This window comes from Mustelus asterias, chromosome 23 (genome assembly GCF_964213995.1).
Source record: "Mustelus asterias chromosome 23, sMusAst1.hap1.1, whole genome shotgun sequence".
In the NCBI taxonomy this organism is placed as follows: Eukaryota; Metazoa; Chordata; class Chondrichthyes; order Carcharhiniformes; family Triakidae; genus Mustelus; species Mustelus asterias.
In genome coordinates, this window is record NC_135823.1 from 71981782 (window position 1) to 71995832 (window position 14051).

Genomic DNA, 14051 nt, shown 5'->3' on the forward strand with positions numbered 1-14051 from the left:
TGCATAACTTTGGTGACACAAACTCCAAGAAAACTGATCTTAAACCCCACTCTTCCCAGCAAGACAGACTTTGGAAGGAGTTAAAATTCAACAATTTTATCTCGCAGCTCCAACCCATTATCTTTTCAGCTATTTAAATATTTATTATAAGTCATTGATAAAGCTATTGCAAAGGCAAGACTGAGCTAATATTCAAAAGTAAAATGGCAAGAATGCCACAATGTGGAATTAATTGAAGATAGGGAGTTTGACCAGGAGTCACCGATTTAAGATCTGCTCCTTTTAAGTTCTATGTGGGCTATAAGAATTATTAGTGTTCACCCCAAGCCCTGGGTCCACAGGTCTCCACTCCAACTCAATCTCACTGGAATTCCCTTTCTTGATGTTCTGCCAAGCTCTCCTTTCACTGTCTGTCGGACACCGTCCCCTTGGGTCCCTGGCTGCAGCCTGCTAGGGAATAATGCTGGCCTATACAGACTCATACAGCCACCACTATACAGACTAGCCAGGTAGTCAGTTTGGTGGGTACGAGGTAGGAGTCAGCAAGGAGTTACCGTAAATTCAGCATACCAGTCAATCTTTGAAGCCTCGAAATATCCCTCCAAAAACAGGGGTTGACCTAGATGCTGAGTATAAAAGCCAGTGTGGGTGATTGTCATTTTGAAATGTCACTGGCACCCGACAAAGAGTGGACTTGTCTTAAAACTCCTGTGCATTCCCACGACACAGCCTGTATTCACAAGGTATCCGTAACTAAATCATGCATTTGTGGAGTGGGGAGGTTCGATCTGTGTATCAAGCATTTGTGAAAAAACGGAATATAGAATCCTACTGTGCGGAAGATGACTATTCGGCCCATCGACTTTGCACCGGCCACAATCCCACCCAGGCCCTATCCCCATAACCCCATGCATTTACCCTAAGTTAGACCCCCTGACACTAATGGGCAATTTAGCATGGCCAATGCAACGAACATGCATATCTCTGGAGTGTGGGAGGAAACCGGAGCATCCGGAGGTAACCCCCGCCGACACGAGGAGAACAGTGTCACCCAAGCCGGGAATCGAACCAAGGTCCCTGGCACTGTGAGGCATCAGTGCTAACCACTGCCAGCCACGTGAACGGAGTGGGAATGGAGGGATACAAAAGAATGGTCTAGTTTGGACCAGGGAGCGGCACGGGCTTGGAGGGCCGAAGGGCCTGTTCCTGTGCTGTATTGTTCTTTGTTCACTGTGCCGTGCCACTCATGATTTTTGGAGTTGGAAAAATGGATTTGCTTTATATGCTGATTCAATACTCTACTAAAATGAGGCCTCTGTGATTGAGATCATCAGCAGCTCCAGATCTCCAACCTTGTCTAACACAGAATTGAAGGTGAAAATAATGAATATTTATCGTCTACCTTCTGTGCCTGTAACGTTGCCTCTCTTTGCTGCCAACGCTTGTAAAGTCCAAACAGGGGAGTGGCACCATCTACCCACTGAATGAGCCCTGACCTTGTACCCAAAGGTGTTACAGAATAATGCCTGGCATGGAAGCGTGGAGTCTCTTGGTGATTAATCTTTATAAACATGGTGTTCACAATGGACAAGAACTGCATTATCCGTTCATCGAGATGTAAGTCTTCCAGCCCTGTGAACAGACAGAAAAATAAATGATCAGGTCATTAACACCAAACAACTGGCACAGTACACAGTTCAAAGATCATTTTCAAAAGGTTCACTTTACTTAGGTTAGGACTACACAACATTTGAAATTAAATTTAAAAGTTCAAAGTAATAAAGTCTGGATTGCCAGAGGAATTAGAATTAATCTGAACTAGAAAACACTTACTCTGCGAACTAAATTCAAAAACATTTGCCCTATCTTTTGTATCTATAAAGAAACTTCTCGCTTGACAGGATACAAGACAAGTGTAGCCTCCTTGACCTGATTTCCTTATAAATCTATAAAAGCCAGCTGCTGGGGAGCCACCACTATACAGACTCGTACAGCCACCACTATACAGACTTGTACAGCCACCACTATACAGACTTGTACAGCCACCACTATACAGACTTGTACAGCCACCACTATACAGACTTGTACAGCCACCACTATACAGACTTGTACAGCCACCACTATACAGACTTGTACAGCCACCACTATACAGACTTGTACAGCCACCACTATACAGACTTGTACAGCCACCACTATACAGACTTGTACAGCCACCACTATACAGACTTGTACAGCCACCACTATACAGACTTGTACAGCCACCACTATACAGACCCGTACAGCCACCACTATACAGACTCTACAGCCACTGTTCTCAATCCACACTTGGAAAATGAACCAAGGCGATTAAACTCTTGTTTTTCAACTGCCCTAGTTCACTCAAGAGACCACAATGATGGAAGACAGAAGAGCCCAAAGATGAAGACAATCGCCCCCTTCGGAATTGCTGACAGTGTTTCTGACCTGAGATTAAGTGGAGTCTTTCAATAAAGAAAGAGCCTTGTCCCATTAAAATCAGAGTGTAGATCAGGCAAAAGACATTATTTATGCACTTAAGCAAATTCAAAAAGAGTCATTGGTATTTTGGCAATAAAGAGGCAAAATGTTTAAGTGTTTTAGGCAGCAAATAAAGATCCCCAGTTTATCCTCCCGAATTTAATTAATGGGCCGGTTTAATTTGATAATGAAGGGTTTCTAATCTTAAGGAAGTATTTGTGGAGAATACCATACACACATTGGATGAGAAGCTATGCGAGTACGATGACGGGGAATGGAATGGAATATTATACTGAGAGATAGATGGAAGTAGGAGAATGCTTGACCATAAATGTGAGCACAGATTGGTTTGGCTTGTTGTGATGATGGTATTTACTTATTCTTGCACTCCGTACGAGTGTAGAAGCATTACCATTTAAGTAGGTGAAAAGCTTATACTATCTTAGCTCAAGAAAGCCTGGTTAAACCGACTCCTTTTTAAATATAACTATTGGGTCTGGAAAATGTATCCAAGAGAAAGGGAACCTTGTTCGATTAAACCTTTGTTGCTATGAGCAGAGAGTGGTTCGAATGAAGATACAGAGCCAGTCACCCCTGCTCAGCCCGGTTTATACAATTTGGGGACATCCCAGTCGAACGGTGACAAATCGATGGGTCTCACCCGGATCAACAACTTTTGGGGGCTCGTCATAACAGGCTACTTGGCTTTTTTCTGTGCTGCTTATTCTGTGCATGCAATTTTCCTGAAATTCTACACCAGGGATAAACCTCCAAAATTGGAAAATAATAACGGGTAACAGGAACTTTAAGAATCGCATTAAGTTTATTCGTGTAAAGTGTGGACATCTATCCTCATTTTACCTTTAAACAAGTATGGGTAGTTTTTCCCATCAGATCCCAAGAACATCAGTTTCTTTGGTTTTGTTTTGGTGGGAAGGATGGTAATGGTACTGCCAACACTCTGAATTGTCACTGCATCCCTTGCTGAGATTTCACCAGGCAAGGCAATCTCTGTGTTGGACATTGCAGCCATTCGTGGACTGATTTCCTCCAAGTGCAACAAGTAGCTGGTACGTTTCTGAGCTCTCTGTTGCAAGTTCAGCATTATCTGCAATACATTAAAAATGGCATGCGTTATTTTACATATTTCAAGAGTTTTTACTTTTACATTAAAATTTAAAATAGAACAAAATTGTTGCTTTGTACATGACATCAATAGCTTACACTATAGTGCCTTGGCAACATCATCATCAGTAAAAACACGTCACAGAAGGACATAAAGACAGATGATTAAAAACTTGAGATAGGTTTTAAAGGAACATCTTGACAGAGCAGGAGGACAGAGGCACACAGAGGCTGAGGGAGAGATTTCTAGAGCTCATTCCAGGGCAGCTGAAAGCACGATTCTGAAAAGGTGAAGTGACTGGAAGCGCCTAGAGCTGGAAAAGCACGGAGATACGTATTGAAGGATTGTAAAGCTGCAAGTTGTAGAAATAGGGAGTGAGGAGTTATCTGAAAAACGGACAAAGTTTTCAAAATTGAGGTCTTATCAGACAAAGTGACAATATAAAATACAACACCATCAAGCTCTCCCACTTACTGTTGCTGGGCCTTCTAACTCAACCTGTAAGCATATCATAGAGTCCCTAGTGCCGAAGGAGGCCATTCAGCCCATCGAGTCTGCACCAACTCTCTGACAGAGTTTCTTAACCAATGCCCTCTCCCCCACCATAACCCACAACCCCCGCACATTTACCATTGTTAATCCACCTAACCTATACATCTTTAGATACTAAGGGGCAATTTAGCATGGCCAATCCACCTAACCTGCACATCTTTGGATTGTGGGAGAAAAATCACAGAACCTGGAGGAAACCCACGCAGACACGGGGAGAACATGCAGACTCCACACACAGTGACCCAAGGCTGGAATGGAACCCAGACCCCTGACGGTGAGGCAGCAGTGCTAACCACTGTGTCACCCTTAAACATCACATGCACATATTTTATCCAGCAGTAATACAACTTTCAAGGTAAGATTATAATTAAAAATACATAGTCCTAGATGGTATAGTGAATTTCTATTGAATCAAATGTATGATGCAAGTTTTTTTTTTTAAAAACACAGGCGGCACGGTAGCACAGTGGTTAGCACTGCCGCTTCACAGCTCCAGGGACCTGGGTTCGATTCCCGGCTTGGGTCACTGTCTGTGTGGAGTTTGCACATTCTCCTCGTGTCTGCGTGGGTTTCCTCCGAGTGCTCCGGTTTCCTCCCACAGTCCAAAGATGTGCAGGTTAGGTTGATTGGCCATGCTAAAATTGCCCCTTAGTGTCCTGGGATGCGTAGGTTAGAGGGATTAGTGGGTAAAATATGTAGGGATAAGGGAGTAGGTGGGATTGTGGTCGGTGCAGACTTGATGGGCCAAATGGCCTCTTTCTGCACTGTAGGGTTTCTATGATTCACAGAGGGTGTTGGGTGCCTGGAACTCGTTACCGGGGGAGGTAGTGGAAGCAGATCTGTTGGTGACATTGAAGGGGTATCTTGACAAATACATGAACAGGATGGGAATAGAGGGATATGGTCCCCGGAAGAGTAGGGGGTTTTAGTTCAGTCGGGCAGCATGGTCGGTGCAGGCTTGGAAGGCCGAAGGGCCTGTTCCTGTGCTGTAATTTTCTTTTTTCTTTGTTCAAATCCCAGCCTAACAAAATGAAATCGAAACACCAAACACTGATTGGATCTGTATGAGTAAAATAGAAAAAGCACATTCCATCCCATTGTGCACAATTTCCGGAGCTAGCTTCTACAGATGAAAAACCCACAAAAGAGCCAGTCAATTAAACTCTTCCATTAGCAAACTATTCTGCACTAAATCTTACCTGCTTAAATGGCAACCAACTGTTGCTAGGATTAGCAGGATTTGATGGGGTCTTCAGTTTTTCCAAAGCATTATTAATTGGTTCTCCAAAGGTGTCCTGAAACCATTTCTCGTGAGGTGTTTCTGCTTGAGCTGAAGTAATGCTGCACACATGTTCCAGAGCAAATACCACTGGCTTCATCAAAGCCGTATGCTTTTCCCTCATAATGGCAATCTTCTCCTCCCTAACAAATAAGAAGTTAGGACTGAAACACTTCACAGTAAACAAGGTCTTTTAATTGCAAAAGACATCAACCACTCACCCAAAATAAGCCCAACATTACAGATAATATCTCACCTAAAGTCATAAAGGTGACACAAAAGGATACTCAAGTAATGTATTAACAAGGCTCGCAGTGGTCCAATCCATTTACCTATATGCAAACAGCACTGCATATCCTGGTTAACACATTTAAATCTAATTGAAAAACCCATCCAGTTTTTTAAGCTAGTCCAATTTTTGAGGGGAGAGAGAAGAACTACAGAAGGATTTATGAGAGTTTTGAACCATATTGATAAAAGCAAATTACTGCCAATGTTGGAATCGAACAAAAAAAAATGCTGGAAAATCTCAGTGGGTCTGATAGCGCCTGTAGAGAGAGGACAGAGCCAGCGCTTCAAGTCTGGATGGCCCTTCGTCCTGAAGAGTCATCCAGACTCGAAACGTTTGCTCTTTTCTCTCTCCACAGAAGCTGTCAGACCCGCTGAGATTTTCCAGCATTTTCTGCTTTTGAAACATATGGAGCTGCTCACTTATTAAGTATCCAGTTCACCAAATTAACCATTACAGCAGACAAAATTAAAATCATTTATATCCCTCAAATAAGATCTCTATCAAAAGTAAAAGGTTAGGAAAGACAGGAATTATGCTCCATCTTCATTCCCACTCCATGGATCACTCCCATTTAAAAACTCTCATAACTTTCTGCAAACTGCCCTAGCTGCAACTTTAATGATGCATCCATACTTTGACATTTCCAATTCTATTCACACTATGGCTAGTCACATAAAAAAAATTTGAGTTGAATACACTTGCATTCCTAATACTACAAATATAGGGTTAAACAAATTCTGTTGGATTCAGCCAGTTTTGAAATACTTACTTGCGAAGAGTATTGTTGTTCTGAACCCTCTTCACCTCATCCTCCAATTGCTGAATGCGTCTTAGCACATGCATGTGCTGTTGTTGAAGAACTCCAAGCCAGAGCTCGTCCCACAGTACAGTAATTCTCCGTAACTCTCCAACTAACATCTGTACCTGCAATGCCAGCATGTCAAAAAGAGTTAAAATAGATTCATTCTTATAACCTCTCTCAAACTGTAGTCACTTCAACTTTAAGCAGAAGGCATTCTCAATTTTCAGCTGCGCATAGTTTGGCAAAGCGCATAAAGGATGAAAATATAATTGTGACATTTGCCACATATAGCCAGAATGGGAAGTGCGAACCTTCTGTACTCCATATGCAGTCATTTACTACACAATCCCTCACTCAAAATGTCAGTATCGCGCAAAGATGTACTTCTTCCTCGCTATCATCCAACACAAGAAAGCTGGATGACAACAATGAATGAGTGTTTTTATTAAATGAATTCCAGACTCATACTGAAACCGAAAAATTAATCGATACAATGCAGGGATATCAGCTGCTGAATTGCACGATTCACTGAAATTTGTGTAAAATATATTAGCACATTTCAGAATGTTTAATAATCTGAAAATGTCAGTCTAGTGCCACATCTCAAATTGAAACAAACTCTTTCTATAATAGACAGTTTCAATATCTCAATCTATTCTCTCCGAGAATGTTTTGAGTAATAGTGTAGCAGCCACCATTCTTGGCAATTTTAAAGTTTATTTATTAGTGTCACAAGTAGGCTTACATTAACACTGCAATGAAGTTACTGTGAAAATCCCCTAGCCGCCACACTCCGGCGCCTGTTTGGGTACACGGAGGGAGAATTTAGCACGGCCAATGCACCTAACCTTTTAGTTATGCTCACATTTAATAGTTTAACCTTTCTTCCCCTTCTCACAGACTGAGGATATGAAGAACTTCCTCATATTTAAGCTGGTGATTTTCAAATTTTAATTCTTGAACAATAAGGCAATAGTGCAAATAGTTTATTTTTAGCCAGAAGCTGATCAGTGTGAATAACTGGACCAAGAGGAGGAATTGTATATAACTTGCACATGACTTATTAAAGTTGATATAAAAGTTCTTTACATCCCCGTTATATAACATAGAGTTTGCTTTTTCAATCTGAGATGACTGGTGACAATTTCAGATCACTAAACATGCTGAAACGTGCCAACATATTTCACACAATAAATTTCAATGGATCATGCAATTCAGCAGTTGGTATCCCTGTTATTGTACAGTTTAACTTTACAGATTCAATCATTGGTCTGGAATTTATTTAATAAAATCACTGAATGTTGTCATCCAGATTTCTTACGCCTGATGATCGCATGCAAGATGAAGAAATATATCTTTGTTTCTTTGCTCTGGGTCAGAACTGACCAGGTTCCAGGTCCAGCTTTGACAAAGGGTCACCTGGACTCGAAACGTCAGCTCTTTTCTCTCCTTACAGATGCTGCCAGACCTGCTGAGATTTTCCAGCATTTTCTCTTTTGATTTCAGATTCCAACATCCACAGTAATTTGCTTTAATCCAGGTCTGGACTGATATTGGATTCAGAAAATTAATGGAGTTGAACAGTCTGAACAAAATGGAAAGATTATAATAATTCAAACTGCAGTTTAGGGACAAGATTCACAGTACCTGTAACACCATGGTTGGATTTGCTGAAGACAGTTTATCTACTATTGTGCTATAGCAGTCCTGCATCATGGCTTGATCTTCATTAAAACAAGCTTTCTGTTCATCTTTGATACTGTCTTGTGACCCAGGAGGACTATTTTCTTCACAGTCGCCTCCAGATAAGGCTTCAGCCTGGATATTACTCAGCAGGGTAGGAATTGCAGATGACAATTTAGCTCCTGAAGGAGAAGTGGGACAATATTTCTTTAGATACGAAAGAACAAGATTAACCAGAAACAAATTGAACTGACATAAAAGGCAGCAATCTAGATTAGCCGTCAGAGCGCAGCTTTCCTAACATATGCTTGCATGATTCGATGCTAAGGGCTACTCAATGCTGACATTAATTAGGCAGCAAGTTTACTTCTCTCATGACGACAAAATATTCAACACTGAGGTATGGGAGAGAGAACATTTATCTATCAGCTAAATAGACAACAGGCACATATTTGGTAGTGGCATCCAATATATCCAACTGAGGTCAAATGATGAGTGAAAATAGAAAATTTATGAAAATGAACCAAATACAAATGAAGTGGATTTTGTTTGTTTCAGCTTTGATAATGCACAAAAGCAATATTTCAACAAATTTTACTTTGTTAGGATAACTAACTTATCCAAAGAGAGGGAAAGTAAGATTTCTATGAACATGAATTTATTAACATCACTGATGCTTTTACTAATAACCTAGCCAATCGCAGGTTAAGCCTTGGATACAGAAAGAGATATTAATTACCAGAGGACTGGGATTCACCGCTGAGTGATATTGAGCCAACAATCGCAGGATACAGGATAAGGTGAGGAGAATCCTGAGCCACACGGCACAGCAAATTGCAGATGCTCTGTCGCACATATACCTCGGGGTGATTCAAACGAGAGAACAGCTGTGGAATAATACCTGAAACAAAGAGAACAAAATGTAAACATGTCCTGCAAATAGCAAACACTGCTGAGACACAATAGCATCATTAGAAACTGAAGCCCCCAGCATCTCTAAATATTTAACCACCACCAATGTTTCTGTTGTTCTCAGCACTATTCTTTCATACAAGGATATATTTTGCAATGACAGTATTTAGCGTAACATTGTGTTAAGATAACTAGGTTGATGAGAAGCTATAGCTAAATTAAGATAGTTGGAGATAAAATAAAGCTTAATTCTACTTGTTGCATCCAAATTGCTACCACTAAAAACCAGTTTGAAAATCAGATCCAAAAGAGAAAATGCTGGAAAATCTCAGCAGATCTGGTAGCATCTGTAAGGGGAGAAAAGAGCTGACATTGAGTCTAGATGACTCGAAATATCAGTTCTTTTCTCTCCTTACAGATGCTACCAGACCTGCTGAGATTTTCCAGCGTTTTCTCTTTTGGATGCTGATTCCAGCACCTGCAGTAATTTGCTTTTCTCTTGAAAGAAATCAGCATTTTTGCACTTCCAATCAGAGTGAAAACTGCGCACGAATGATTTCTTCCTACATGATCAACTTCAGCTGAACACAAAGTGAACCCCTCAAGCTCGTTTGTCACAGAATTGCTAAGCTTAACCTGTTCCTATTTGCAACTGCAAAGTTCCTCTGCCCATTCTAATGATTGCACTTTTATTTAAAATGTGTAAAAGTAAATTATGCAACAGTGAGAGGATAAGAAAGGGAGTGAGCATAAGGCATTGATCCTATAGTAATTACAGATACAAATCATATGTTTGAAAGTAAACAGAGCACATTCCAACAAGTCTCTTCAACCAAGTGGCAGAGAATTGTGTGCCTCACAATCCTCCGGAAATCACTGCTACCAGATACTTGTAAATTACATCATATTTCTCAGTTATATTAAATCCCTAATTTTTGGTAGCCTTCCTAAAATCTTAGGACTACTGTGAAGCTTTCACATTTCAGTTCATAAGGAACTATCCATATATTTTGAAAAATTGATTAATTTTTGCTTTTTTATATTTGCATAATGAAGGCATCAATTTGCTAATATTATAACCACACCAAGCCTTTGCTGCACTAACTCCCAAGGAATTTTACAAATAAACAACAAATAGATTTCCATCCAGTCATTATTAGGTCAGCTGCAGCCACTGTGGGTTTTTGGAACAGTTTCCTGTTAGCTGTCTAATAAATTTATCAGTCTACTGGATCTGATTGCTTGAGGCAGGTATGCAGTGATACAGTCTCCAGCTATATGATCTGCATACAATATATTATTCAAAAACAGAGAATGCTGGAAAATCTCAGCAGGTCTGACAGCATCTGTGGAGAGAGAATAGAGCCAACGTTTTGAGTCTGGATGACCCTTCGGCAGAGTTCCCTTTAGGATCTTGTAAGTTTCAATGAGATTACTTCTCATTCTTCTAAACTCCAATGGGTATGGGCCCATTTGTTCAACCTTTCTCCATAAGATAAGCTCCTCATCCGAGGAATGAGTCGAATGAACCTTCTCTGAACTGCTTCAAAAGCAATTATATCCTTTTTCAAATAAGACGACCAAAACTGTACACAGTGCTCCAGATATGATCTCACCAAGGCCCTGTACAGCTGCAGTAAAACGTTCCTACTTTTAGATTCCATTCCCTTTGCAATAAATGCCAACATTCCATTTCCCTTTCCGAATCACTTGCTATACCTGCAGACTAACTTTTTGTGATTCATGTACCAGGACACCCAGATCCCTCTGTACCACATGGTTCTGCAATTTCTCTCTAATTAAATAGTATACCGATTTTCTATTCTTCCTGCCAAAGTGGACAAGTTCACATTTTTCCTATAGTATAGCCATTTTTTTGCCCACTCACTTGACCCATCCATATCCCTTCACAGACTTTTACCTCTTCTTGACAACTTACTTTCCACTTATTTCTGTATCATCAGCAAATTTAGCTACTATATCTCTAGTCTCAACAAGTCATTGATATAGATTGTAAATAGTTCACGCTTCAGCACTGATCCCTGTGGCACTCCACTGGTCGTATGAAAAACAGTTGAGGACTCCGGGTCCAACCACAAAAAGAACCATTCATCCCTACTCTCTGCTTCCTATTCACTAACCAATCCTTCATCCATGCTAATATGTAACCCCGTACACTCACTGCTCTTATAAGGCCATAAGACATAGGAGCAGAATTAGGCCACTTGCCCCATCGGGTCTGCTCTGCCATTCAATCATGGGTGATATTTTTCTCATCCCCATTCTCCTGCCTTTTCCCCGTAACCACTGATCCCCTTATTAATCAAGAATCTACCTTTCTCTGTCTTAAAGACACTCAATGATCTGGCCACCACAGCCTTCTGTGGCAAAGAGTTCCACAGATTCACCAACCACTCTCTGGCTGCAGAAATTCCTGCTCATCTGTTTTAAAGGATCGTCCCTTTAGCCTGAGGTTGTGCCCACTCGTTCTAGTTTTTCCTACGAGTGGAAACATCCTCTCCACGTCCACTCTATCCAGGCCTCACAGTATCCTGTGAGTTTCAATGAGATCCACCCTCATCCTTCTAAATTCCAACGAATACAGACCCGGAGTCCTCAACTGTTTTTCATACGACAAGCTCTTCATTCCAGGGATCATTCTTGTGAACCTCTTCTGGATCCTTTCCAAGGCCAGTACGTCCTTCCTTAGATATGGGGCCACAAACTGCTCACAATACTCCAAATGGAGCCAGTGAGACTGGCTGTCTTGTCTGGAGACAATACACATCTTTTTAGCCTGTCTTGATGCTCTCTCCACTCCCATTGTTTTGTTTCTTAAAGGCTTGATTAGTTGTAAGTATTCGCATTCCAACCATTATTCATGTAAATTGAGTCTGTGTCTTTATAAACTCTGTTTGTGAACAGAATTCCCACTCACCTGAAGAAGGGGCTTAGAGCTTCGAAAGCTTGTGGCTTTTGCTACCAAATAAACCTGTTGGACTTTAACCTGGTGTTGTTAAACTTCTTACTTTGATATTTTAAGCAGTTTCCCATTTAGAAAATAGTCTATGCCTCCATTCCTCCTTCCAAAGTGCATAGCTTCATTTTTCCACATTGTATTCCATCTGCCACTTCTTTGCCCACTCTCCCAACCTGTCCAAGTCCTTCTGCAGCCCCCCTGCTTCCTCAATACTACTGATCTTGTTCATAGTAATCTTTGATATAGCATCTTATCAAATGCCGTTTAGAAATCCAAGTACACCACATCTACAGATTCCCTTTTATCAACCTTGTTCGTTACTTCCTCTAATCTGTCAATTACAAATACATTGTGCAAATTTACTAACGTCTTCTTGTATTTTGACATTGTTTTCCCCATCATAACCTCTACTTTCAATTTGGAGTCATCTGCAAATTCTTCAGAAAAAACAGAAAAGTAATCAGAACTGTAATCAGTGTGGCACCTTTACTTAGCCACTCTGATTAAGGCAGCATATCTAAAGTTTCAGTTATAATCTCACTTCAATCCAACATTGGCCATTATTGAATTAATTTCAATCTGTTCTTACATGGCATAAAAGGAAAGCTTAGTATCAGCAGTGATTTGAGGCGACGTACAACAATGTTATTTACTACTTGCCTCTCCAGGGAGCTGTGGGAGTGGTGGCCAGACCTTGCTCCAGGCCCTCCCGAAGTTCACCAGCATGCTTCACCAATAATCTTAACAACCTTAAAGTAGCCATAACAATGACATCATCATTGCTTTGCTTGGTGGCTGTATTATTGAGCATCACCTTGGGATCTTCACCTTCCACATGAACCTGCAATGACAGCAATATCGAAAAACATTAAAATTCAACCCACTTTATTGTCCAAAATGAAAAGGTTAAAATTGTTAAAAACAGGCCATTAGGGTCAATTGCATTAGATTTTGCAACATATTACAAGAATAGATAAAATTCTTAAAGTATTTAATGTTGTGGGAGAAATTATACAAAAGAACAGAATTTTATGAAAGCAGATGCAATGCTAAATAAACAAGGAATAACTTTAAATCAAAGAAAAAATTAGGGGGCTAAAGGGATCAAGGGATATGGAGGGGGGGAATCAGGATATTGAATTCAATGATCAGCCATGATCAAAGTGAATGGCAGAGCAGGCTCGAAGGGCTGAATGGCCTCCTCCTGCGTCTAGTTTCTATGTTGCTAAAGGTAGGCCTCCCTACTTAAACTTTCACAATAACATCCCACCAACCTACCCAAAGTTAGCATGCTCTTAAGGAAATGCTACTTTGTTACCATTATCAGATGATCTTAATCCACAAAGACTCATTTTAAAATGCACTCGTACTTTTTCTTTCTGTTGGCAACAATCACACCCTCAAGGGCAAGATTTAATGGAATGTTATTTTGCTACAAAGGGATAGACTTTAGTAATAATAGTACTAGTTTTGCCAAAAACCTTCAAAACTATTCTTAAAGTTTATTCAATTTTGCTTGAACCAGGGGCTAGTAGAGTTTTGTGTCAGTGGAGGAAAGTCAACTCAGTCCACACCATCAAGGTTTACTTCAGTCACCTCAGCTTTAATAACTCAAGCTTTGTCTCTGTGGAGACCTGGTTCTTGAATTTGTAAAGAATTCCACAAATCATTGATCAGTGATCAATATCCATGATTCTTCCTTTCACATCTGCATAGCTCTTAGAGAAAATGTGAATCCTGCTCCAAAAGGGTCTGCTGTAGTTATTTTGCTCACTGTAAAAGCTACCCTAGCTACAAGTTTCTAGGTCAGTGAGGGCAGTGTTAAACCTCATGTTTTGACTTCATGTTACACTCCAAGAAACACTAGTTAAGCAGAATTCCTTCTGCCTGAAGAACATTAGGCAATTTTGGCCTCTTAACGCTACAGTT

General features: G+C 40.6%; 1 protein-coding gene across 3 annotated transcripts in view; it reads right to left on the reverse strand.

The window, feature by feature from the left end:
- Positions 1-14051, reverse strand: part of smg1 (SMG1 nonsense mediated mRNA decay associated PI3K related kinase) — a 181659-nt gene that overhangs the window by 61269 nt on the left and 106339 nt on the right. For all 3 annotated transcript variants that reach the window (XM_078240916.1, XM_078240917.1, XM_078240919.1), the window contains 7 exons: positions 12783-12963; positions 8970-9131; positions 8195-8412; positions 6515-6669; positions 5374-5596; positions 3358-3604; positions 1403-1632 (listed from right to left, as the gene is read on the reverse strand). In XM_078240916.1, the coding sequence (XP_078097042.1) occupies positions 1403-1632; positions 3358-3604; positions 5374-5596; positions 6515-6669; positions 8195-8412; positions 8970-9131; positions 12783-12963 (1416 nt within the window). The remainder of the gene's footprint in view (positions 1-1402; positions 1633-3357; positions 3605-5373; positions 5597-6514; positions 6670-8194; positions 8413-8969; positions 9132-12782; positions 12964-14051) is intronic.